Raw genomic sequence first — 25,650 nt, 5'->3', positions numbered from 1 at the left:
TATGATTGCATTTTAAAGCTAACTGGCTGGGCTGTGTCAGTCGGGAACATCTCCTCTAGCAGAGCAGCAATTACTTCTGGGGTTCCCCAGGGCTCCATCCTCGGCCCTTTATTGTTTTCAATTTGCGTGCTACTTCTGCTCTGGGTCAAGTAATTCACAGCTGCAATATTTATTTTCACTGTTGCGCTGATGATACACACACACACACACACACATCAGACCTGTCCTCTGTTTACTCACCGTCTCAGAGATGTCACATCGTGGACGTCCAATACATTTTTTATATGAAATGAACGAAATATAGAACATGTAAAAAAGTGATCTGCTTCCATTGGGTTGATGCTGTAAAAAGGAATTCTTTTGCTTTATTTATGTCTTTTATGTCTTTGTTTTTTTATTGGCTTTTAGGTTATACTTAGAGCACCGTGCTTTCTTTTAAATTGGTGACAAATCTCTGCTGCAGCGCTGCAGAGTGCGCTCCTGGAATAAAGTTTCCTTGTGGCCTACGATCTGAACGTCTTCAGGCTTTCGAGCTCAAAGTCGAGATCCCTTTGCAGAGTAAAACCAGCTGTTTGCAGTGTGTTTTTTGGGGGGGGGGGGGGGGGGGTTCAGGTGTGTATGTGCACGAGTGGTGTGTGCGGTGGTGTAGCCGTGATGCAGCGGTCGTCTTACAGTGCAATTATTCACTTAGCGCGGCGGCGGGCGGCCCTGTTGACTCTGAGCCTTCGGGCTACGGCAGCAGATACACAGACCACAGTTGACACTGGCTCACGCAGCCACATTCCACCCTGGGAGAGGAGAAGACGAAGAGCGGGAGGAGAATATGAGGGGGGGGGGGGGAAGGGAGAGCCGTGATAATCAGAAAGATCGATTGAGGAAGATGAGAGGGTGGAGGACGGAGGGAGTGTCGGTTGATGAGAGTGCAGAACAAGCAGGATTGAAGCTAAATCCTGCAAGTGGCACAATGACACCACACTCCCACAGAACTCGCTTCATGTAGAGAAGAGGAAAAAAAAGGCTTTCGGAAAATGGCGGGGAGCGAACCGCTCGTCCCTGGAGTGTCAGTTCGTCCCTTGGCGTCTATAAGGCTGAGGATTGTGTCGGAGGGGAGAGAACCTGTGCCACCCTGATATTTGCCCACAGCGATGACGTGCTTTGCGGGGTTTACTTATGGTAATGCCAGCTCGGGAGAGGTTAGAGGCTCTTTTATATCACCGCCCGGCCATAAAGTAGAGGACTGGCACCCAGGGAAGCAACAGCGCTCTTTTGTGCGTCTCCTCTTTCACTTTTTTTTTTTTTTAATTCATGCTGGGTTACATGCTGCATTGTTTCCCTTTAAATCCTGCGCTAACAGTGAACACTACTCCACAGAGAGGTAATGACAGAGTACATTACCGCCCCTTATGATAAAGGGGGATCATCTGAATGTGTGGTGGGAGGAGGGTTCAAGCTGAGGCCTCAGACAATTGGACGCCCCTTTTAAAATCAATAACTCTTCTTATGCCGCGAACACTCGGTGGGGTCAGAGAGCGTCGCATGTCAGCGGCATGTTCTCACATACACACGGATGGGAAAGCTTTGAGGCCCTCACACTCACCGCGCTCTTAGATGGAGGCCCTTGTCTTTTCACTGATGAGCAAATATGTGTTGTTTTTGTTGTTGTTGTGTGGCCTAACTGGGGCAGACGCAGGCAGACTAATACTCTCCAGAACACGGCACACAGCTCGCCCCAATGAACACAGAGCAACATGCGGCCGTCTGAATGCAGGACGTGTTTCCTCCCGAACGCCAGCCTTTCATCCCTGCTATGAGGCCCGCTTGTAAGATGGCGACAATGCCCCGTCTGTGCGTTGATATCATGTGTGATCGTATGTGCTCAGGCCTCCCTAAAGCCTGTAACAAAGCCTCTCATTTTGCATGAAGACATACCAGTGATACGGTCATGTTGAGGCCCCGTGTTATTCCAATTATATTCATGCAGTCACGTAGACGCCTTGGAATGAGTTCATTAATCCACCGAAAACGGTGGATCTCAAGACACACTTACAGTCATGCAATCGAATAGCTTTAGTGTCGTGTTATGATGTTCACATCTTGATCATGCGATGTATGACTTCTTTAAACCATTCAAACAAAAGCACTTTAGCACGTTTTTTAATTCATCAGACAGAGGAAGCATGTCGAGAATGAAAATTGAGAAGAAACGCACATCAGCTTTTATTCTCCGCTCAGAGGAATTGATAAAAAATGTCAAACTTGAAGCTTTCATGTTTTGATTTCACAAGAGCAGACAGCGGTAACTGCAGACACAGTGAAGTTATGAAAGATGTTTGCACAATCTAAATGGCATTGTTCTTACAGATGGCAGAAACGTCCATTAAACCACGATGACCTAGATCTCTGTGGCCCTTGTAATGTACTTTTGCACAAAACTTTTCATTTTCATTATTCCCTCAGATCTGAAGATCGACTTCAGAGAGCCTCAGAAATGCTCATTGCAGTAAATTGGCTCCACAAACTTGAATTGGTTTGACTCCATCTGGGCCGAGCTCTCGCTCTCGTACCTTCACACTTAACTTCCGCACGTTTATTTTGAGCCGACGCTGTGAACGGGAACAAGCGTCTGGACGACTGTTCCCCAAAATGGCTTTTGTCAGGGACGTTTGCTGCAGGTGAAGAAGCGTTTCAGTACGTTATGTCATAATCAGGGCTGGCGGTGTACCGCAGATGGATTCAGCTCCCCTTTGACGATTTAAAAATTGGATAATGAATAGTGAAATTACCCGAGGCTGCTGATTGGCAGGGCAGAGTAAACAGAGCATTAGCCTCCGTTGCTGCAGCCAAGGTGACATGCCGTTCCCTTCTCCCTGTCTCCATTCACAACTCTGTGACAGCGTTCACAAAAGACCAACGGGCCTTTAGGCGATCAGACACGGCTCCGAAATTGGAGCTAATTGCTTTTTTAGCCGCAGCGGCGTTGGGAAAATGGGATCAGAATTTGGCATGTTCAGAAAGCAATTTAAATGGGAGGGAGGAATGGTGTGGCAGTTTGTCTGGCAAACGGGTTTTCCTAACAGAGCGGCTCTGTGGAAAGGTCGCTCCAGCTGTGAGACTGTAGCGCAGGTAACTCTCCCACCCTTTTTGATGATAGAGGTTAGCAGTCGACGTGTAGTTTAGCAGTTGAATTGGCACATTAGAGAGACAGAAAAGAGAGTGAATTGACTAAAGATATCAGGAGTTCTACAGAGAGTCACACAAACAACGCAGCAGCTTTTCAGTGACACGCCTCGTTATGAGTACAGCCGATAATCAGACACAGGTGGGGCTGCTGGTTCACAATCATTAGGCGACACTCCCAGAATTCAGAAGTTAAATATAGTTATTAATTTTGTGAAAATGTTGCAATACATTCTGATGAGGTGGGGAACGGCGGGTATCAAAGATGAGGCGTACGATCGTCAGATGTCTTCCTCCTTTTCTGTCCGCTAAGACTATGAACGAATGAATGAATGAATGCACGAGCGGTAACGTCCTGGTCTGGTCTCTCTCAGCCTCGGAGCCCAACCTGAAGCTGCGCTCCCGGCTGAAGCAGAAGGTGAGCGAGCGGAGGAGCAGTCCGCTGCTGCGGCGCCGGGACAGCCCCATCACCACCGCCAAGAAGCGCTCGCTCGACATGGCCGGTGAGCGACACGCGTGGCGATAAAAACACAACTTTTCAAGGCTGCTGCATTTTCTTGTGACTGTATTTGATGTGTGTGTGTGTGTGTTTCAGACTCTGCGTGTAGCAGCGCCCCCGGCTCGGGCCCAAGCTCCCCGAATAACAGCTCCAACAACATCCCCAATGAGAACGGCATCAGCATCTCCAACAACACGGAGGTAACACACACACACACACACACACAGTAAGTAGGTATCCTAGGTTTAGGCCGATGAATGAGTGGTATCTTTATTCAAACCTTCACAACCTTTAAATGTTCTGTATCGTGAGCGGCAGACGGCTTCAGTTCGCATTCTGCAGCCTTTCTTTCTCTCAGAGTGGCTTTGCTCTTTTGTGTGGGCGCTGGGCTACAGGTGCTTGGTATTTAAACTCCGCAGCCGATGGCGTGGACAAAGGCTCTGAGTGAGGGATGTTCAGGTGATGGGTCTGCAGAGGAGGAAGACAGCCGAGGAGCCGGCAAGAAGCTATTTGTGGCAGCCATTAGGGGCACTCAGGCAGTGTGGAGGAGGCCGATGGCCGTGACGGTTGTTACATCGGGTGCAGACGTGGCTCTTTTTCCTCATGTGTGGATGTCCACTGCTGCTGTGTTTGCCCCCAGTGCTGTTCTTTCCTCATGTTTCAAACACTGATAAATCATTTGAATGTGCTTCCCAGGCGTCTCTGGCCCAGAGGCTGTGCAGCGGTGCCGAGCGGTGCTCCGTTAACCAGCTGTCCCTCTACACTTCGCCATCCTTGCCCAACATCACCCTGGGGCTGCCCGCCACCGCCACGGCCACCGCTGCGTCCAACGTAAGGAGGGAAAACCGCCGCGGACTATTTATCTGTGGATTCGAGCGTGTGCTGTCTGTGACCGGTTGTGCTCGCCTCTCCTCTCCTTCTCAAGGTGACTTCGGCACAGCAGGATGGAGGTCTGCAGCCGGCCCTCTCCCTCAGCCCTCCCTTCCTCTCCGGCGGCCACTTGACCCCCTACCTGGCCGACGCCGGAACGGGCGGGCACGGCGCCCACAGTCCGCTGCTCCAACACATGGTGCTCATGGAGCAGAGCCCGGCACAGAGCCCCCTGGTGACAGGTAGGAGTAGTAATGGATGCTTTACTGAAGCCGGTGAATGATGAGGCACAAAAGTCGTGGTGGTAGTTTTTGTTAAAACTGAAAAACAGCAAATCACCAAATACAACTCCGACTAAAAGTTAAAGTGTTCATCTCTTTTAATACAGCGCTCTCGCTGACAGACGACCATTCACGAGCTCAGACTAATGAGCTCCTTTCATATGTCAGCGTGCGCTATGAGAGGGTGACATGGTTGCATTGTGCGCCCCTTTCCCATCAGCTCATTCATTGACTACCACTTTGCGGCTATTTTCAGCGGGGGCACTGGCGGTGAATGGGCAATGACGCACGTATGGGCGCCTATCCGCGCTCGCAAACGTATACAGACAAGGCTGCATGCGCACGCCCCCGCGCACGTTCGGCAGAGAGAGAATTTCAACAGATCCGGTAATTTATTCCTCGGCTCAGACGAGGGAAAGTCATGTTTTTAGCCGTGAAAAAGAAGAAATGCACCATGGGAAGAAAAGCTTCAGAAAAAAAGCTCTTTCAGAAACAATTTGAAAACACGCTGGGTGTTTAGTCATCTTCTCTCAGATCATTTCCTGGGCCCCATCGAGTCTGTTTGTCTTACTCTCCTCACCCCGGATGATGCACTGTTAATGAACTCATCTGTTGAGAGCAATCACGGCTGCACAGATGGCGTTTTTTATTTGGTTTTCGCAAATACATCTGCTGACTAATCTGAGGTCCAACACCAAGAAGAGCGAAGTTAGGAATCCACGTGTTCATGTGAACACATCATATATTTGTCTTTTTATTTTAGGAATTAGGTCTGCTGACCACTCGTTGTGGTCTGATGAGGCTCGAGAAGACGACAAAAACCTCACGTCACGTGTCTTCAAGGAAGTCGCCAAATTAGGCCTTGCAGACGGAGGCCCATGCATCATTATGACACCCAGTCTAAATACTCAGGCACCGGCAATGGGAGACGGATGGCTCATGAAAAAAAACGCTACCACCACGACTTAGTGCATGAAACTCATGAAGGAAGCTCCCCCGATATGAGTCCTCGCCTCCTCTCGTAACCAAAGTCTTCCTCCGTTTTGTCTCCAAGGTGTGAGCGGCCTGTCCATGTCGCCGGCGGCGTCCATGGCCAAGCTGCAGCGGCAGCACCGGCCCCTGGGGCGGACCCAGTCGGCCCCCCTGCCCCAGGGGAGCGCCGCGCAGGCTCACGCCCAGGCCCTGGCCCTGCAGCAGCTGGTGGTCCAGCAGCAGCACCAGCAGTTCCTGGAGAAGCACAAGCAGCAGTTTCAGCAGCAGCAGCTCCACCTGAACAAGGTGAGGGGTGGAGATCTCCTCCCTACCTTTCTCGTCTCCTCTCTGTCGCCGTCGTTAAAGACTTTCTGTCGTAGAACTGGCCAAAAGATAACAAAATGAGCAGTTAACGGGTTAACGTGTAAAAGCTGCGCGCGACCGTTTGCGTCCACGTCCAGTGTGCTGCCATGGCAACAGAGCGGAAGCCTCTGCCCTTATATGGTCGCGGAGGAAGTGAGCAGCCGCCGCTCTGGACGGCTTTACCTATTCGAGCAGAGTACTCGCTGGAGGAGAGGTGGGTGGATGAAACAAGGGATTTCCTCTCCTCCTCCTCCTCCTCCTCCTCCTCTTCCTCCTCCTCCTCTTCCCCTGCTCTGCTCTCACTTCCTCCATATGTTTCAATGCTCTCCAGTGGCAGCTTTTCACACAAACATCTCGATAACAGCCTCCTTTTATTTAAATCTCCCCTTCAGACACGCAAAAAAAAACAACCTCAGAAAGGCGTAATTGTCTCCTGGTGATGGTAAAAAACTTCCATATACGTACACATTTTGGTGGGAAAGTGGCATAATTGTGTTTTGGCTCTTTCCATATTCTGATACAAAAACTTATACCTCAGACAAATCCGTTAACAGAGCTCTCTTTGTCGAAAAAGTGAAGGAATAGGTCCACATTTTGTGAAATATGTTTATTTGCTTTTTTGCCCAGAGGGAGATGTCTGCACGGTGTTAGCTTAGCTTAGCACAAAGACTGAAAACAGGGGGAAACAGCTAGCCTGGCTCTGTCCGAAGGCAGCTACCATTATCACCACAGCTCACAGAGTAACATATCTGGTTTGTTTAACCCACATAAATAAAACTAAGTGTGAGAAACGAGAAAAAAGTTGATATGGCAGCAAACGTGCCGCTCACAGAAAGGTGATAAAGGTTTTCTTTTATCATTAGTGTGCTTGTAATCTGATTTAAACATCATCATGTATGAACAAGCACTCGTCATCGGTATGGACAGATCCGATGAAGAGGAGGCTTCTGGGTAAGAGGAGCCGAGGGAGGAGGTGAGAAATGGAGATTCGGGGTTTGTTTGAACGCAGAGAAGACAAGAACAGTACAGGAGAAAAGGAAGGGGGGGGGGGGGGGGGGGGAATGCTTTGACGTCAATGCTGCACCAGCTCTCTGCCAGGACACACACACACACACCTGTAGCTGTAGCGCACTCTGGAGACTTCCAGTAAACACTTCTCTTTCTCGCAGCTCTCTTTGTCTTCACATCATAAACACTCACTCACACACACACTCACACACACACAATGTACTTGAATGGCACTTCTGAACGGTTCCTGTCAGCGCTCGTGAATGAATAGACAACTGAATCACTACTCGGTTAACAGCAGGCCCCAGAGTGAGTGGATGAAAAGCAGCGCCGCGGGGAGCGCGGAATGTCTCTGTTCCACCAGACACATTTTGCCCCGGAGTACAGACGGCAGAGAGGCCGCTCACATTCAATTAGAGCGGACGGGTTTGAAATGAGCAAGCCACCGATCTGACTGAGTAATCCAAATTAAGCTTGTTAAAAGAAGAATACTCCAGAGAAAGGAGTGATTTGCCAGGAATTTGATTCAGAGGAGAGAGCGCCCGTTTGTCTGAATGCAGCCTCACACGTTGGAGAGGGGATTTGTCACATCCTGCTGTTTCGATTGTGAAATTCATTTCACATCAGAGCATCATCCTCCCTTTTCTCCCCCCCTCCCCCCGCTGCCTTCAGATGATGACCAAGCCCAGCGAGTCGCCCGTGGGCCGCCAGCACCAGAGCCACCCGGAGGAGACGGAGGAGGAGCTGAGGGAGCACCAGGACGGAGGAGCTCTGCCGCCGGGGGTCACCATCAAGCAGGAGCCCCCCGACCCGCAGGAGCTGCAGGAGGAGGCGCTGCAGCAGCATCAGCAGCACAGGGAGCGGGAGCAGGAGCTGCTCTTCAGACAGGTAGAGGACGGGGAGTTCAAAGTGAGACATCAAAGCAACGTGGGCTTGAGAGAATCGATATGAAGGTTTCGGGGAATTGATTCTGCTTGGCACTGATGTATTGTAGCTGTCTTTGTGAAAACACACAGAAAACCGGCACATAACTTTATTTAGGGCTCTTTGTCCTACGACGCCTCTGTGATTAACCGCTGAGGGAGAATCAGAGCCGTAGCATTTGTTTTGGCTGCCATCTTTTGGCCATAAGTTGCACTTGCAGTATAGAATACATTGAAGCAGCATTTATTCCCCTGTAGTCCCCTGAGGCGTTTACATTTAAGACGTTTTCACTGAGCAGCTCTGTAGAACTCATCTTCTTTATTTATGTTCCTCTGTGTGTGTGTGTGTGAGCAGCAGGCCCTGTTGTTGGAGCAGCAGCGGATTCATCAGCTGAGAAACTATCAGGCCTCCATGGAGGCTGCCGGCCTGTCCATCGCCTTCCCCGGACACCGCCCCCTGTCCAGGGCCCAATCGTCTCCGGCCTCGGCCTCGTCCTTCCCGATCAGCGTCCCGGCCCCCGATCCTCCCGTCAAACCCCGCTTCACCACAGGTGGGCGACACCTTTCATTTACCTCTTTCAGGTTTCTCCATTAGATGATAATTTAGAGTGTATTTTGAGTGTATGTGTCTCTCTGTGTGTGTTTCCCCCAGGCCTGGTGTACGACTCTCTCATGCAGAAGCACCAGTGTATGTGTGGAAACACCAACAGCCACCCGGAGCACGCGGGCCGCATTCAGAGCATTTGGTCTCGGCTGCAGGAGACGGGACTCCGAGCGCAGTGTGAGGTACGTTACAAGAGGAGACCACTCCGCAGTGAACATCACACGACGGAGTCAACCGTAAACGAGAGTTGTATCCCCCTGTGTGTGTGTGTGTGTGTGTGTGTGTGTAGTGTATCCGTGGGAGGAAGGCCACTCTGGAGGAGCTGCAGACGGTTCACTCGGAAGCCCACGTCCTGCTGTACGGGACCAACCCTCTCCGACAGAAACTTGATTGTAAGCTCACACACACACACACACACACACACACTCAGCTGTTAATATCCAGTACCTAACTGTCATTAATTTAATGTGTATTACTTGTTCACCAGGTTCAGTCACTCCCATGTTTGTACGTCTACCGTGTGGCGGGGTGGGGGTAAGTAACAGTTATCTCATAATAATGGAATAATCTGCTATACAGTCATATTTTCTAAATGATGAAACGTACAGAAGTGTCCTTGTAATTTAAAACTTCAGATGAATAGACTAAAAATACTGTAATGAGTAAGTGTAGCTCCGGTGTGAGAATAACACACCCGTCTGTGGTGTTTGCAGGTGGACAGCGACACCATTTGGAACGAGGTCCACTCCTCCAGCGCGGCTCGCCTCGCCGTCGGCTCCGTGGTGGAGCTGGTGTTCAAAGTGGCCACCGGAGAGCTGAAGGTAAGCTAACCCAAAGCACCGCTCTTTGTGCTTTTGGCGACATTGCGGTGGTTCGATAAACAGAGGAAACATCGAGTGGTGATCCGTGCCGCTGTGGCTGACAAGACTCCCGTCTCTCCCGTGTTGTCTCTGCAGAACGGTTTCGCTGTGGTCCGCCCTCCTGGACACCACGCAGAGGAGAGCACTCCCATGTAAGGCCTCAGCCGTCAGCGTCTATGCATACACAAATACCAGCGTTGGAGCAGGCTCGTCTGGAACAGACCATTGAGTTTATTTGCACATAAAGTACTGAGCGCCTTTATTCTGCCGGCTGTTTCAAGACCGCTTTATTTATTTTTCATATCCCTCTCAGAACGTGTTCAAAAGGCTCTTTTAAAAACGGTGAAAATAAACGTTCATTTCTTTGCTGCTGTTTCAGGGGTTTCTGCTACTTTAACTCCGTGGCCATCGCAGCCAAACTGCTGCAGCAGAGACTCAGCGTCAACAAGATCCTCATCGTGGACTGGGTCAGTCTCCCTGAGAAAACCGCACGTCTGTCACGTGACAGAGGACACGTCGTTTGCCTCTGTATGTACACAGTTTGTGATCGTGTCATGTGTGCTGTCTGACCTCAGGACGTTCATCACGGCAACGGCACCCAGCAGGCGTTCTACGACGACCCCAACGTCCTTTACCTGTCCATCCATCGATACGACGACGGCAACTTCTTCCCTGGAAGTGGAGCACCTGACGAGGTAAGCGTGCATGTGTGTGAGGCATTATCTAACGCTAACGTTTGGTGAATTTAGGAGAAATCTACAGACACAAATAGACAAAGTAGTTCAATAAACACTTGTCTTAATACCAAGTACAGTGTTTGATCTTTGTCCACACGGGCTTCTCTCTGCAGGTGGGCAGCGGGCCCGGAGTCGGGTTCAACGTCAACGTGGCCTTCACCGGAGGCCTCGATCCACCCATGGGAGATGTGGAGTACCTGGCAGCCTTCAGGTACCAGATTACAATACCAGCAAGTCCCACAGAGGCCAGCAGCACAGTCTTCATGTGGAAAACCAGCTCGATACATTTAATGTTCAGCAGCTCATGTGGGATAATGGATGGACAGATTATAAGAGATGACTCGCTGGGTCATGATTTGACTGCGGTGGGTTAAGGTTGATGAAATGTTAAAGTATGTTAAGTTATTCTGCATAATCTGTACACTCCGCCCTCCGGCTCTCAGGTCAGTGGTGATGCCCATCGCCAACGAGTTTGCCCCGGACATCGTGCTGGTCTCCTCTGGCTTCGACGCTGTGGAGGGACACCCTCCCCCGCTGGGCGGCTACACTTTGACGTCCAAATGTGAGCACGAGATTATCTGAAGAATGTGTCTTATCTCGCGCTGCAGCCGTTGACCTCACGAAACACACCAAGTGTGAAAATTGAGTTTCTGGAGCCGACGAAACTGAAATGAAATTCACACGCGGCCTGTGACCTGTCCTCAGGTTTCGGCTATCTGACCAGGCAGCTGATGACCCTCGCTGGAAGCCGGGTGGTCCTGGCTCTGGAGGGGGGGCACGACCTCACCGCCATCTGCGACGCCTCTGAGGCCTGCGTGGCCGCCCTGCTAGGCCAGGAGGTAAGTAGGTCACTTAGACAACCCACGGGATGTTATATCAGAGGGAGGAAAAGTGTGGCGTGTTTGTCAGCTTTTAAAAACTTTTGATACGTTTCAGGGCTAGATTTATTTATTAGAAAAACTGGGAGTGGGATGAATGAACTTTTCATTTCCTGCAAACAGCTGGACCCGCTGCCGAAGGCCGTCCTGGAGCAGAGGCCCAACCCCAACGCCGTTCACTCTCTGGAGAAAGTTTTAGAGACTCACAGTGAGTTCAACGCTGACAAATCTTGTCACAATATTATCCCCCGTGTCCTTTTCCAACGATGCGCTTTGATTCCCGATCAGGTAAGTACTGGCGCTCGGTGCAGCGCTGCTCTCCGCTGCTGGGACTCTCTCTGCTGGAGGCCAAACGAGGAGACTCGGAGGAGGCCGAAGCCGTCAGCGCCATGGCCTCTCTGTCTGTGGCCAACACCAACGTCATGGATCAAAGGTGAACCCACCGCTTACTGGAGTACATTCATAAGCTTTCACCTCACTTCTACTGCGTGTAGCATAGACGTCAGCTTGAGATTGAATTTCATTTTTGTTTGTGTCCACCAGGCCAGAGGAGGAACCCATGGAGGAGGAGGAACCACTGTAACCGAGGGAAACACGAGGGTGTCACACTGTTACCTTTGACCTCTCCGGAGAAGAGTCTCGACTGATTCCCTTCATTTAGTCCCCCTAACCCCACTCACCACGTCGGTCACATTGATTGGCGGCCCCTCGGCCAAAAAAAACAAAAAAACGAGGGAGAGGGGGTGGGCTCAGCCTCAAGAGTAGGGAGCCAATCAGGAGACAGAGGACTGAATTGGAAAAAAAATTAAACATAACAGCGCTGCTTGGCGGCACTCGCTCAGAGACACTCATTTTTTTCTGTTAGTCTTCGTAGCCCCCACCGTCGGCCCACGGTGGCCAAGGCAGCGGGGAGAGGGCGAGCGTATTTTGGAGTTGTGGTGGGGGGAGATCAGGTCTGACGGCTGCCCTCTGACCCACAAGGACACCGGGGACAGCAGGCGCTCCCGGCTGCCAAGCACAGCTCGGGAGTTTCTTTTCTCTTTTTTCTTCGACTATTCGTCCCCTACGAAGACGACAGGGGCATCGCGGCAACTGAGACAATATTTTACAAGATGCGTTCACTGTGGACTTTTGAGTCGGCCGAAGTTTGAGTCGGCCTTTACAAAGATTTGATGACGAGACCGTCGCCTTCGCCTTCCCCTGAAGGCCGACGAGCGAGAGGAGTGCCTTGGTGAGGGGGGTCCGCCGGATTTCAGGATTGTTCAGGAAAAGATTGCCTTAAGTAAAAAAAAAAAAAAAGAAGATTTCTCTCGCCCCGAGGAAGCGAGGGAAGGAGACGGGACGGAGAGATCCCGAGCAAACAATCTTTCAGCATGTTTACTTGGAAGCGTGACGACGACGACGTTTGTGTCTCTCACGGCCTCTCTTGAAGAGTTACTTTACTTTTGGATGGATCTATTTTTCTGTAAGAAAGGAAAGCGCTTTGTTAAAAGGTAATTTGCCGGCTTCAGCGGAAAAAAAACGTGCAAACATGGAGACCTTCAAAACGAGGAAATGGGATGGGACTGTCCAAAAGGTCTGAGCCTTTGATGTAGCTTCCCTTTAACTGAAGTCATTGCTTTGTGAACACATGAAGCATGCATTTGAGCGGAGAGACCAGACGGGGTGGGGGGGGGTTTTGTTTTTTTGCAAGATTTTTTTTGAATGTTATCCAAAAGAGAAAAGCCAAGCAAGAAAAGCCAAAGCATGAGTTTGCATTTTACAGTAATACTTTCACTCCACTTAGCCGGCAAAGTCCGCAGACATTTCTCGTATTGGCCCTTTCACAAAAGGCTCCCGGTACCCAGTTCACTGTTTACTGATTTAATCCTCATTTCCTGACGCGTGCCGATCGGCCTCCCATGCGTCTGCCGGTTTGGCAGCTACCTTGGTTGCTGGTGTGAGCTCCACACCGGTCATGTATATTGAATTGAATATATTTTGAGGGGCGGTAATCTGGAGCGTTGCCCGTTTGTGTCTACAATGTATGATTTCCACATCAAGTTGTCGATTTTACAATATCAAAACATGTGTTTGGTTAGCGTGTCCACGGTTTATTTTGTATTGTATAAGATTATTTTTCTAACTTTTTTTCATCCATAGATTTTGTTGTGTGTTTTTATCCGTTTTCTGGATAGTTATAGGGCTGCCATTCACCAACTTAGTACTACTGTCACTTCTTCAAAAACGTTCTTTCTTTCTTGTATTTATCAGAAATAAGGAGCAACTCTTTCTTTCTTTCTTTCTTTCTTTCTACGGCTCTCTCGGCCTTCCTGCATTTTCATCAATTGTGTATTTATAACATGTACTGTTTATAGAAGATTTGTATATGGAAAATTTATAAATGTACTCTAACTAATGACAGCTATGATATTGTGAGCGAGAAACAGTACGGTGTGCGATATTACTCCACGAACTTCAAGGAAAAGCAGCGTATTTAACTCGTGAAACGGGGTCATCAAGCGCCACTGCATATTGACTTTTTGAACACCTTCAGAGTAAAACGTTTGATCACTTTGTTGCCTAATTGATACATTTGTTCCTCTCCGGGTGATAATGCACTTATTAACCTTTCGACTGTGACAACATCACGCATCCAAAAAGAGGTTTTGGGGGCCGTTTCATGTAGCTGGCTGAGTTTTCCTTCTGCGGGGAAAGAGGAGGAGGGCACGCGGATGTCAAGTGGAACTCGGAACTGGTTTTGGATGGGAAAAAAACATCAGCCGATCATTTATAAATCTCTTTGTGAGCATGTGTTGCACTATAATGTTTTAACTGTCCGTAACATCGCTGTCTGCTTCTTCCCTTCTCCCGCTTCAGTTCAACCGATCTGACATTGAACTCCACTCAAACGATCCCCCGTCTGTCGACTGCTTTGTTCCACCCGATTAAAGACGACGATCATGTTTCAAGTATCATTTTTAGAAAGATGTTCTTTTTCATGTCTAACAAAACATTCCACTTGTTACTCGTTTAATTTGGCTTTTTATTTGTGTGATTTTTTTTTTTACTTTAACACTACTTTTATTTTTATTTTTTTGCCGTCTGCTCGCGCCAACTTTAACTCTTTGCATGGTTTGTGAGTCAGCATGCCTGCTTGTCTATGTATCAAAAATGTATTTGCACAATAGAAGAAGAACACTGGAGGACTTTGAGGAGAAAAAACAAAAAATAAAAAAAACACAACCTCCCGTGACAACTCCCAAGAGCACCAGGCAGGGCGGCTTTCTTCCTCTGTGGTGGGAAAACAACTCAAGAAACTTTGTCCGAATGACTCCACTGGTAAATCATTTGATATTGTTCTTACTGAATATTCGATTTGAACACAACATAGCACTTCCAACAGGGACGGGCTGTGTTAGGGAGAAACAATGCTCTGCCAAACCTCGACATCCACAAGTTAGAAAGACTCTCCCAAAGAACGTTCCTCTTTCAAAGATCACGATCACGGTAGAGAAACGGAGGATATTGGTTTGGAAACTAGGGCATCGTCGTTTGATTGTCACACCCACCTCGGCCAGTTATATATATATATATATATATATATATATATATATATATATATGTATATATATATATATGTATATATGTGTGTATATATATAGAACCACTGTGGCTCAAGAGCAATTCTTGGTTTACATGTAAATGGATAAAAACGTTATTTTCTTGTTTGTTGTTTGTCTCTATTGATGAAAAATGTTATCTTTCTTTGGGACCTACGCTTTGGACATTTCATCTCTGACATCTATAAAATATATTTCTGAAAAATACACCGACCTGCAGTCGCGTGATTTCTTTTTGTTCACATAAAGGCTTTCCGAGGGTTAAAGAAGAAATGATTATTGAGTAAGTCCATGAGAGCAAATCCAAGTGCAAACAGCCAACAATGGTTGTGGTTGAATTCCTGAACTTTATTTAGAAAGACAGGACAGCTGCTTCAGCTATCTCATCTGAGAAACCCTCGTTGTTTTAGAGGATATCTCCAGTACAAACCTACACTTTCTGACCTGAGCTGCACGTGAAGTACAGTTAGATGGCACATGACAGCAGTGATGGTGGAGTCTCAGCTGACTGCTCGCTGAGTGGAACATCTAATTACAAGAGCCAATATCACAAGTGTTCAGAGCAGCAGCTGTCAGGTGACATCCTGTCACAATATGGTAAATCAAAAACATGTTTAGTTCATGATTACAAAAAGACTTCAAGTGGTATTTTAAGAAGCTGGAAATTGAGTTTGAGGAAAACAAATGAGAAATACATACAAGCAACGCATTTCCTCTTCCATAAAATAATAATTACTAGCAAAGGGGGTAAGTAGAAGAAGAAAGTATTGGTATTAAAAATAATGACAATAATATAACAAAATGCTTTCAGGATTGACTAAATCCACAAATAAACCAGTTTAAATCAAATGTTTTGTGAATAATCAGAAAGATATTCAATAAACAAGTCATTTGGAGGTTTTTTAACATCCTTAAGCGTTTCAATAAAGCCACAAAGTGCTTTAAATAGAAGATAAAAATAGTCTCAAAATTATAATAGAAACAATGTAAACATAAAATAATGAAATTGAAACATCAGGAATATAAAATAAATGAAACATCAGGAATATAAATAAATTAAGCTGGTAAAAAAAAAAAAAACGTTTAAAAGGAGATTAAAATAGTAAAAAATATTTGCTAATCTAATGAAAACAGGCGTTTGTGTGTTTAGCGCCGATAAACAATACACTCGTAATAAGTGTACATGTGTCAGTGGACTACCGCACCGTCCAATGAGAGGAGGCCACTTCCCTCTCCATGCTAATGCTGACCTGGTAGTTCCTCTCACACACTGGTCCCAGTGCTGCACCATTGCGATGCCACGGCTGCAACATTAGCACGCTTAATTTCCCCCCATTTTCATAAACCCCTTAAGTGGGCGACCTGTCGTATTTCTTTACTTATTCTTTTCTTTAACAAACAGGTTTTTATTCTCCCCCCCCCCTCCCCGGACATGCCTAACATCGTGCTTTTTAGCGGGAGCTCCCACCACGACCTGTCCCAGAAAGTGGCCGATCGGCTCGGACTGGAGCTGGGGAAAGTGATCACGAAGAAATTCAGCAACCAGGAGACATGGCAAGTAGATTATTAGACTCATTGTCCGGCTGGACTTTTGCTGCAAATAGCTGCTAGCTGTTCATGTCGCTCCAGCCTCGGTATCACATGTGGGTACGCTAGCTCGAGGCTAACAATAGTTTACTATTCAGCGGGCTTACACGTGACTAGCTAGCCACATGTAAACACAGCAGGCTAACACCAGTGCGTCCTTTACCGGACAGCTCCTCTTATCTCTGCTCATAGTTGACCGTTTAACTGGAGGTTTGAAGTGACTGCAGCTGCCGTTGGTGCCCGTTAGAATGACCCAAAACTGGCAGAACCGGAGTTGCTATAGAGTTGCGTAACGTAGTATTTCGTTCGGTGCGTACGATGCTAAGTACGCTAACGGTACGTGCGTTTCTCGTGTGATGGGTGATTATGGAGGAGGCCAAATGTTGTATGTCTCTTATTCCTCCAAGCTCCCCTTTCACCCGTCTCAACTATGTGGGGTGACATTGTAACACGAGAAAGGGGGTAGCTGTTTGTTTACCGTTAAAATGGTAACAGTTGAGCTCGAAAGATGCTAGTTTTTGAAGTAGGAACAGATTGTTACGGGTATACAAAATGTGACGTTACACCTCAGTGCCTTCTGGGTGCTAGGACTAAAACATGTGGCTCACTGCAGCCCCAACAGTCACCTAGACGGAGGTATTACATGTATCTAAACTAAGGATAACCTGCAGGTTAATACACATACATGTGTAGGTAGCTCTCATTACTGCCTGCATTGCTAGGGAAGTTAGCTTCAATCACATGCACCTAATTGGTGCTCATTTCCAAAAGCAGCCCGAGCTAACCATTTAGTTAAATTACTAACTGCACGCTTGCAGCTACCACGGTTTAACTTTTGCATGGCAAATGACTTGTATTACTTTCACCGGGGGTGGCCTTGAACAGGCTGTTGTAGCTGGTCTGCAGGATGACCTTTGGGCCACATAATGGCCTGTTTGCTCTCTCCGTCGACCTGAACTCACCACAACACTGCTTAAAGCGGTGCAGCTTTAACCTTTGCATACATTCGAATGTATTTGTGGCTCTCTAAGTGCATTTTAGTCTCTTTTGATTCAGTCAAAGGGAGCCGTGCGCTGCATTAGTGTGTTTCTGTGGCTTAGTGAACATCGCTCACTGATGCACTCACTGTATTGTAATGCACTCTGGATAAAAGCATGCACCAGACGGCATACATTGTTGTGTAATCTTTCCTTTGCATGAAGCCGAAGAGCGCTTTAAAACGCTGGGCTCAGTAAAGTGGCCGTGACCCCTTTTTTGTATCTGCTAAGACTCTCTCTGCTGTTGATGTTTACACCCACAGCTCTAAAATCCAGGGAAAACTCTGATTATCCGGCGGCCGATTTGTCTCTAGGGAACACAGCTGTTTGGGCGACACAGAGTGCAAAACAAATGATTATTCTCTCATTCTCACAGATTAACCACGAGGTGAGAGCGATACGCTAACAACAGCTCTCCTCTCAGGTTCTGCCAGGTGACTCGCCGAGGGAGCGGATTCCTGGGAAAGAGGCTTTGGGGGGTTGGGGTTGGCCTAAAAAACAGGCCTTTTGACCGCATAGACTGTTACCCTTTACAACTGTAGATGTCCAGTGATCACATGACTGAGGCCCGGGGGCATGGTCCTCCCCCCACAGAGGAATGTTTCACACACATGTGCTGCCTGCTTCAGTGACTGTGTGTGTGTGTGTGGCCGTGCTGCTTTTACTTCCTAAAGTTTTTTTTCCTCAGATGAGCAGAGGGTGTCGCCCCAAATTAGTTTAACATCCTGTCGCGCGTAACTTTATACGTGGGCTTAGAACGTGTTTCACTTGAATCTGTTTCCCGGCTCGAGTTGAGCCCTAAAAGGTGATCCGTTCCCCTCTTCTGTCGTCCACGCAGCGTGGAGATCGGGGAGAGCGTGCGCGGCGAGGACGTCTACATCGTGCAGAGCGGCTGCGGCGAAATCAACGACAACCTGATGGAGCTGCTCATCATGATCAACGCCTGTAAGATCGCCTCCTCGTCCCGCGTCACCGCCGTCATCCCCTGCTTCCCCTACGCCCGGCAGGACAAGAAGGACAAGGTAGACACACACACACACACACACACGCGGCATCATCACCACTATGAAACCCACCGACTTTTATTGGATCAAGAAATGATGATTACATGCATGCATAGGTCACAATACTTCAACCTCTCCTGTTTTAACATCTACCAAATGATTTACAACACTATCATGTACTTCTACTGTAATCAGATAAGAGTTATTATTAATTTTTCCACAACTATAACTCCTCCCATAAGTCCTCATAGAAGTTACAACTACTTGAATAAACACTTAAAATGTCCGTACATCTGCTAACGTTACAGTTGGTTATGAAGCATTTAGTAAAGGTTTATGTACTTTGTATGAATTCTAAATTGCATAAAAACAAGTCACTGTGAACGCACCTTTTGAAACAAATGTTCGTATTTGTACTGTAGCGCTGCAGGTTACATACTTCTACACGGATGTGCTAATGAGAGAACTGGCACGTACACAGCGTACTCTGCGTACTCGGTGTTACTGCAATATGAGTCGCGTGCTTTCCTCGGAAAATCCGAGATTGACACATCAGACGCTCCTGCAGGCCGAGAAACTGGTTCACACAACCTGCTTATCTTGTAAATCATTATCTCGTGTTGTAACCACAACAGCAAAACCAGGTCCAAATGAAGCAACGGGAGCGCTGCACTAGTCGGCACCTCTCCGGCTGCACACAGTTTATCCAATGAACGCTGTGATTCACCACATTCGTACTTTCATTTGAGAGGTGTTGGGGAGTTTATCCCCTGAATAAGTCCCCGTCACATTTCATTCCCCTGTCGCTGTGTGATATTCTTCAAATTCAAGCGTTTTCCTCGGAGACACTCGCACAAGTGCGGCTAAGCCTCCGCCTCCAGGTAGTCGGGTGTTTTGTCAACGGGCCCCGAAGCCTGACGTGTTTCTTTCAGTCAGACGGCGCTCACAGCGGGGAGTTTTCTCGCTTTCCTCAGCAAAAGTTCCAACATTTCTTTTCTTACTTACTTACCTCAAGCGACTGTGTCTTGATGCTTGTCCCAGAGCCGAGCACCCATATCAGCCAAGCTGGTGGCAAACATGTTGTCTGTAGCCGGGGCCGACCACATCATCACCATGGATCTCCACGCGTCTCAGATCCAGGTCAGTACGCCGCCTTCTCTCCGGGTCTAACGGGGCAAAGAACACCTGCAAGGCCTTCAGTTAGGGAACGTTTGTGTCACAAGCTACTGCAAGTTTTCATCCCAGAGTACAGCATAGATATTACACTATTTTTGGCTCAGAGTTGTAATAACCAGTACAGGCGGGGACAACCTATTGACGGGGTAATAAAGAGACTGAACATCAGTATACAGCTGTGCCGTGTGTTTTTTTTAGTAACCGCTGTGTCTTTCTTTCAGGGGTTTTTCGACATCGCTGTAGACAACCTTTACGCAGAGCCCGCCGTGCTTCAGTGGATACGAGAAAATATCCCCGAATGGAAAAACTGCATTATCGTGTCTCCAGATGCCGGCGGAGCGAAACGGTATGAATCACACAGAGTTTGGTTTGCACGTCTCCCCGTCCTCAAGCTCCAGCTCATCGCCTGCACCGGGCCAAATGGAGAGTCAACACGCCGCCTTGTTTGAGGAGCAGTTAAAGGTCTAATGGGTCTCTCTCTCTCTCTCTCTCTCTGTCCAGCGTGACGTCCATCGCAGACCGTCTCAACGTGGACTTCGCGCTCATCCACAAAGAGAGGAAGAAGGCCAACGAGGTGGACCGCATGGTGCTGGTGGGTGACGTCAAGGACCGCGTGGCCATCCTGGTGGACGACATGGCCGACACCTGTGGCACCATCTGCCACGCCGCCGACAAGTCAGTGTCCTTTTGTACTGTTCTATAACAGAAAGGAATAAAACACATTTGTTTCAGAACTGCGTGGGTTATAATGCATATCTACCTCATCCAGGCTGATAGATGCCGGCGCGGTGAAGGTCTACGCCATCCTCACGCACGGCATCTTCTCCGGTCCGGCCATCTCTCGCATCAACAGCGCCCCGTTCGAGGCCGTGGTGGTGACCAACACCATCCCACAGGAAGAGAAGATGAAGGCGTGCCCCAAAATACAGGTACACGCACAGTTTCTGACCCCTTTTAATACATGCCATGTGTTAGACGCTGTGTCACTCATGTTTGACTTGTTTCCTCCAGGTCATCGACATCTCCATGATCCTGGCGGAGGCGATCAGGAGAACCCACAACGGCGAGTCTGTGTCCTACCTCTTCAGCCACGTACCCTTGTAAAGAAAGAGAGGGGGCATCCTCCGTCCCTCCCTCTCTCTCTCTCTCTCTCCTCCCTCTCTCCCCCCCCGTTGGGTCACTAGGCTGCCACTTTTGCAAACCACCTGATGGTCTTTGGCCAAACCCACATGACTGAAAGGTCCCGCCCTCACATTGTCTTTGACATTCTCACCCAGGACACAGAGCGAAATATCATTTCCTTTTCTGAAGACCAAGTTTCTATTTATGAGTATCTCTCTCTCTCTCTCTCTTTTTTTTCCTTCCTGTTTATTATTTCTTCCTCATGTTTCAGTACCATGATCAGCCGAGGCCTTCACCCTAACCAAAGGCTCCACTATGTAACCGTGTATTTGTACCTCATATTGAACTCACTTGAAATGAAGCATTCCACGACGTCATGTGATTTAGAAATAGGTTGGCCCCTTTCTCCCTCACAAAGTCATAAAAATGGGTTTTTAAAAAAAGCACCGTTCCCCCCCTGAGTGTCGCTTTAAGTATTAATAAATGCAGCCTAACCCTTTACTAGCTATATGGATTGTAATAGCTTGTGCTTCATCACTTTAAAGCTGCACCACAAGTGGGGATGTGTTTATCTGACCAAACAGGAGTACAAAAGACATTTCTCTTTTTTTTTTATTTAGTGATTCTCATGAATGTGCTGATGCGTCTTACCTCTGCAGTGTAACTCCTCCCACAATAAGCTGCTGTCACCCAGTGGTGGCTCATCTGTATGACAACCTTCTGCTTCTATTAATTGTGCTTAAAAAAAACAACAAAAAAAAAGAACGATAAGATTTAGAGACAACTTTCCAAACTCTTGACAGGTCTGTTGTTGATAAGTGTGATACGAGGTGTAGGTGGGTGTTTCACCCATTGTTCCAAAAGGTCATTAAAACAAATCGAAGCTTGTTTAAAGTGTCAAGATTTCAATTGTCATCGCGGCTGTAATGGGTCACTTAACTCCAACGAGGCAGCTTTCACGGTTTGCCTCGAGGTGGATAAAAAGAAAAAGTTGGTGAAAAAACCATGATTTAATTTTTTTTTTTTTATATGTAACACTTCAAGCTGTTTCTTTGACAATAAAGCTTTGACAATGGTTTAAAGATGCTCATCTTCACTTTCATTAGCAGTTCATTTAAATGGGCATTACATGCATTTAGTATTGTGTTTTTTATTGTTCAGAAGAAGATGCTGAGATATCCTCACTATAAGTCTCTAGCATCTCCAAAAAGGCTGCAGTCCACAGCTCCCTTAATGCACCCTCTCCCTCAGGTATGTTTTATTAGCAGTAAGTTGAATATAATGATACAGTTTAACTCATTTCAGTGTCCTTTAAGCTTTGAGTAATCGCATAGTAATGAGCGGTGAGCTCTGGTGGATCTTATGCGTCGATTCTTACATTTTTGTATTAAGTAATCTAATAATAAAAGACAATAGAAACGTCATCTTCTGAGACAGTAAAGGAGTGATGCATGAAGTGAGGGTGAAGCTCAAGCTGCCACCAGGGGGCGCTCCTTCTGCACTAATGCGCAGCCAGAGCAGCTGCAGGCAGATGAAAGTAAAAAGGAGAAATAATGTGCCATTGATATGAATAAGAGAGTCACTGTCTCATCAAATGCTGTTGAAATAAAAGTAGATTTGAGGTAAAACAACCGTAGTGGCGGTAAACTGAAGTGTCAGGGCGCCATGCTGCTGTAAAACAGTCATAACACAGAGAGGTGGGGGTGGATTGTGCAGCTTCACGAAACCCAATAAATCTGTTTATTTACATTTCTTTCCTGAGGGAGATGAGACGAGGCTCCTCTCGGGGCTTTTTTTCTTCTTCTCTTCAGTGTTTGGTTTCTGCACGAGGATGGAGGGCTCGCGCCTCTCCAGCAGGGGGATACTGAGGATGCGAGCTGGTGATGTCAGATGTCATTAGCATATTTCTGACTATATCTGATGCTTGCGCAAAGACGCGCCACTACTGCTGCAACGCACTGACCAAGAGACCATCCAGCCATCAGCCAACACTTCGGTAAGCTTCCTCTAACAAAGCGTTTCTATTGTTTCAGCTTTATTGCCTGCAGCTAGAAGAGTCCAATGTTAGGACTTGTGATCCCAAAAGATGCTGCGCCAAATACACAACCAGGGACGAGACATTAGATCATTAGTTATAAAGGAATACAGCTGTTTTTTTCTATTTAAATAGCTAATTATAGAGAGTAATGTGACAACAAGGCAGGCGTGTGTGCTTTATCTTTCTCATAACAGATATCACTCGATTTCCTTTGTTGTGCTCGAGCTGCATGGTACCGTTATTAAAACCTTTTTTTTTTTATTATTCGTCCATAAACGCGCCTTGCTGTGTATTTTATTTTTTTTGTATATTTTCCATGAACGGAGTTGAACTTGGATTTTAAGGCTGACGTGAACGTGCAAAAAGCCGATTCTGGGCGGTGGTTCCTTCAGAATGCGACCCGAGGGGAGAAGTAGCCTACGTGACGAGGGCATTTGCGGATGTTGCACAGCTGCCATGTGGGCACTTATAAATCAATATTTTACCGCTACATTGCATCATTTATAACCCTTCTAGTTGTCTTCAAAGAATATTTGCACACAAGCCATGCGGCTCTCTCTCTCTCTCTCTCTCTCTCTCTCTCTCTCTCTCTCTCTCTCTCTCTCTCTCTCCCCCCCCCCTCCCTATATTTGTCTCGGGTTGTCGCAGCATGGGAACTCCTGTTGTTATGTAAATGTCGCGGTCTGAGCGCTTTCGGACTGGCTTCATTGTCTGGAGCGGCGCGTTCCTCCCGTGCGTGAGCACCATCCCGGGCTGTGCGTCGGGTAACGGGACGCACGGGGAGGCAGATCACGCTGGGCGAACAAAAGGAGGCGGACGCACATTAAGAGAGGGGGGGGGAAGTAGTCCGCGGTTGCGCATGCAGTTAAAGTGAACAAACGGGGTTTTTTTTGGCCACTGAGATTTAGGCAACGCCCTTAGACTGATAATAAAAAAAAGTCAGGGTGAAGCTCATGCTCCGGTGGTTTCATTGTAACAGATGAATATATTTCCCTCTCATGTGATGGCTGATGGTTTATGTGGCTTCTGTTAAAGTGCTTACTTTCTGGTGTTTCAGACTACCTGCAACAATGAGTGACGCAAAGCCCGACGTTTCAGAAGTGAGCAGCTTCGACAAGTCCAAGCTGAAGAAGACAGAGACCCAAGAGAAGAATCCCTTGCCTACACAAGATGGTAAGCATGGGGCGGTGGGGGGGGGGGGTGAAATCACATTCCTCTGGACTCTTTCTGTGCTTTTTTATACTGACGCTTTTTGTTTAATACAAAGCTCGACACGGTGTTGTTTTAACCCAGGAATCTCACATCTCCTTCCCTTTCTCTCCTTCCACAGTCATCGAACAGGAGAAGGCCTCAGAGAAGTCGTGAAGCCCCTCCCTCCCGTCATGCACTGTACACCCCCCCCTCCTCCTCCTCCTCCTCCTCCCGCATTGCCTTGTTTTCAGCCACTTCTTCTAGATGTATAACTTTGTAACCGAAAGTATGAAACGACAACAATAACCAAGCTGCACAGCCTGTGGACGGGTGACGCTTTTCCAACCAGGGGCGGTCGGGCCTCGTCCCCCTTTTAACCAAATACCACCTTCACGCTGGGAGGAGGGGGGGGTCTTTCTGAGGATGAGGAGGATTCGTGTGAGGCAGAGGAGGGGAGCTGCAGAAGGTGTGTCTCTTCGTCGACACCGCCTCCAAAAAAAGGCACGGGGCGTGGCCCGCGTCCCAGGAAGCGCGTCAGCGTCTCACGCACCACCACCACCAACACCCAAACTTCCTGTGCGGCTGCTTTCGCGCCCAAGCTGAGGCGTCTGGCTTTTTTTTGTTGTTATTGTTTCTTCGTCTTCTAATTTTCGGAAAATGCACAACTTTGTTTGTACGCTGGCCAAAGTGTAAATGCCCCCTCAAAAAGTGATACTGTTTGTCTGTCACAATGTTTTTTTTTTTTTTCTTTTGTATGTTCACGAGGATGAAAAATGCAACGAATTCCATCTAGATCTGGGAGACGCTCAAATGGACCTCATTTACGGTTTTTATTTGAACGCCCTTTTGTCCGAGCGCTTCAGGATGGCTCTTGTGTCGCAATCTGTCTCTGAATTGTCTCAAATGAGGAAACGGGGAAAAAACAAAATTACACCGGCAATTGATTCCATTTGTTTGCTTTCAACAGTAGATCAGAATTCCGAAAAGTCATGCTACTCTGCCACAAACCATCACCAGAAATGGAAAAAAAAAACGTGAAATGTTGTAATAAAAAAGAATTTGTTACTAAAGAACTGTGCCGCAGAGTGCTTCTTCTGGCGTCCTCGCGCATTTATCCACGCGCATTCACAATCCTGGCACTTTTAGAAGTGCAGTTTTACATTTCACACCAACTTACGCTCTTCAGGCGCCAAACAATCCTTCAGCATTAGGCTGTGCACTATTAAAAGGCTTAAATGTCTCAAGGCCTGCAGGGATTTACCAGCACAGGAGATGAATTGTGTATCTGTGTGTGTGTGTAGAGAGAGGCATTGTGACGACAGCCACTTGTTAGACCACCTGTCACGAAGGTCTTTTCTCCGAGAGGTTCACTGTCAGCACAAAGCTCACTTTAAAGCCGGTGATTATTGCAGAGAAACTAGTCTAGAAACAATCCAGGAAGTAAACTCTTCCTACCGAGGACCCTCTAATTGCAGTAAACACTGTTCCTTAGCCACACCTTCTTTTGTTTTTAAAGGGCTTGTACATTAAGACAAGGGGGTGAATCAGTAGCATTGCTCCTGCACCTGTTACCTGGTGCGACGCGCTGGTGAGAAGAGCGGTGGCTCATGGGACAGCGTGCCTTGACCCAGAGTTCAGCCTCAGCGGGAGATTTACACAACCCTTTGTCCTAGATTAGCCCCCGGCTGCAAAGCCTTAATGTCCTTAGCATGACGTCGCTG

General features: G+C 47.7%; 3 protein-coding genes across 6 annotated transcripts in view; all 3 read left to right on the top strand.

The window, feature by feature from the left end:
• Positions 1-14,921, top strand: part of LOC306715315 (histone deacetylase 4-like) — a gene marked incomplete at its 5' end in the record, with an annotated part of 32,959 nt that extends 18,038 nt beyond the window's left edge. For 2 of the 4 annotated variants that reach the window (XM_079185634.1, XM_079185632.1), the window contains 20 exons: positions 3,552-3,680; positions 3,773-3,876; positions 4,373-4,507; positions 4,602-4,788; positions 5,882-6,105; positions 7,843-8,058; positions 8,449-8,644; positions 8,746-8,879; positions 8,987-9,089; positions 9,185-9,231; positions 9,411-9,518; positions 9,654-9,709; positions 9,937-10,024; positions 10,133-10,252; positions 10,408-10,505; positions 10,738-10,856; positions 11,000-11,133; positions 11,296-11,380; positions 11,461-11,605; positions 11,716-14,921. In XM_079185634.1, coding sequence (XP_079041760.1) covers positions 3,552-3,680; positions 3,773-3,876; positions 4,373-4,507; positions 4,602-4,788; positions 5,882-6,105; positions 7,843-8,058; positions 8,449-8,644; positions 8,746-8,879; positions 8,987-9,089; positions 9,185-9,231; positions 9,411-9,518; positions 9,654-9,709; positions 9,937-10,024; positions 10,133-10,252; positions 10,408-10,505; positions 10,738-10,856; positions 11,000-11,133; positions 11,296-11,380; positions 11,461-11,605; positions 11,716-11,755 — 2,468 coding nt within the window. In that variant the 3' untranslated portion in view covers positions 11,756-14,921. Of the gene's footprint in view, positions 1-3,551; positions 3,681-3,772; positions 3,877-4,372; positions 4,508-4,601; positions 4,789-5,881; positions 6,106-7,842; positions 8,080-8,448; positions 8,645-8,745; positions 8,880-8,986; positions 9,090-9,184; positions 9,232-9,410; positions 9,519-9,653; positions 9,710-9,936; positions 10,025-10,132; positions 10,253-10,407; positions 10,506-10,737; positions 10,857-10,999; positions 11,134-11,295; positions 11,381-11,460; positions 11,606-11,715 lie in introns of all 4 variants that reach the window. The other 2 variants (XM_079185633.1, XM_079185635.1) reach the window with 1 other exon arrangement.
• A 1,133-nt stretch (positions 14,922-16,054) lies between these two features.
• LOC306715122 (ribose-phosphate pyrophosphokinase 2) lies at positions 16,055-21,777 on the top strand. The gene is made up of 7 exons (XM_079185366.1): positions 16,055-16,328; positions 18,237-18,420; positions 19,444-19,542; positions 19,800-19,924; positions 20,080-20,253; positions 20,348-20,507; positions 20,590-21,777. The coding sequence occupies exons 1-7, from the start codon at positions 16,207-16,209 to the stop codon at positions 20,680-20,682; spliced, it is 957 nt and encodes a 318-aa protein (XP_079041492.1). The 5' UTR covers positions 16,055-16,206; the 3' UTR covers positions 20,683-21,777.
• A 791-nt stretch (positions 21,778-22,568) lies between these two features.
• LOC306715408 (thymosin beta-4-like) lies at positions 22,569-24,999 on the top strand. The gene is made up of 3 exons (XM_079185770.1): positions 22,569-22,696; positions 23,796-23,911; positions 24,069-24,999. The coding sequence occupies exons 1-3, from the start codon at positions 22,584-22,586 to the stop codon at positions 24,101-24,103; spliced, it is 264 nt and encodes an 87-aa protein (XP_079041896.1). The 5' UTR covers positions 22,569-22,583; the 3' UTR covers positions 24,104-24,999.
• The last annotated feature ends 651 nt before the right edge of the window (positions 25,000-25,650 follow it).

This window comes from Pholis gunnellus, assembly GCF_910591455.1.
Source record: "Pholis gunnellus genome assembly, chromosome: 24".
NCBI classification, from domain to species: Eukaryota; Metazoa; Chordata; class Actinopteri; order Perciformes; family Pholidae; genus Pholis; species Pholis gunnellus.
Note: the sequence above shows the minus strand (reverse complement) of the source record. Positions and strands in the feature narration are given on the sequence as shown.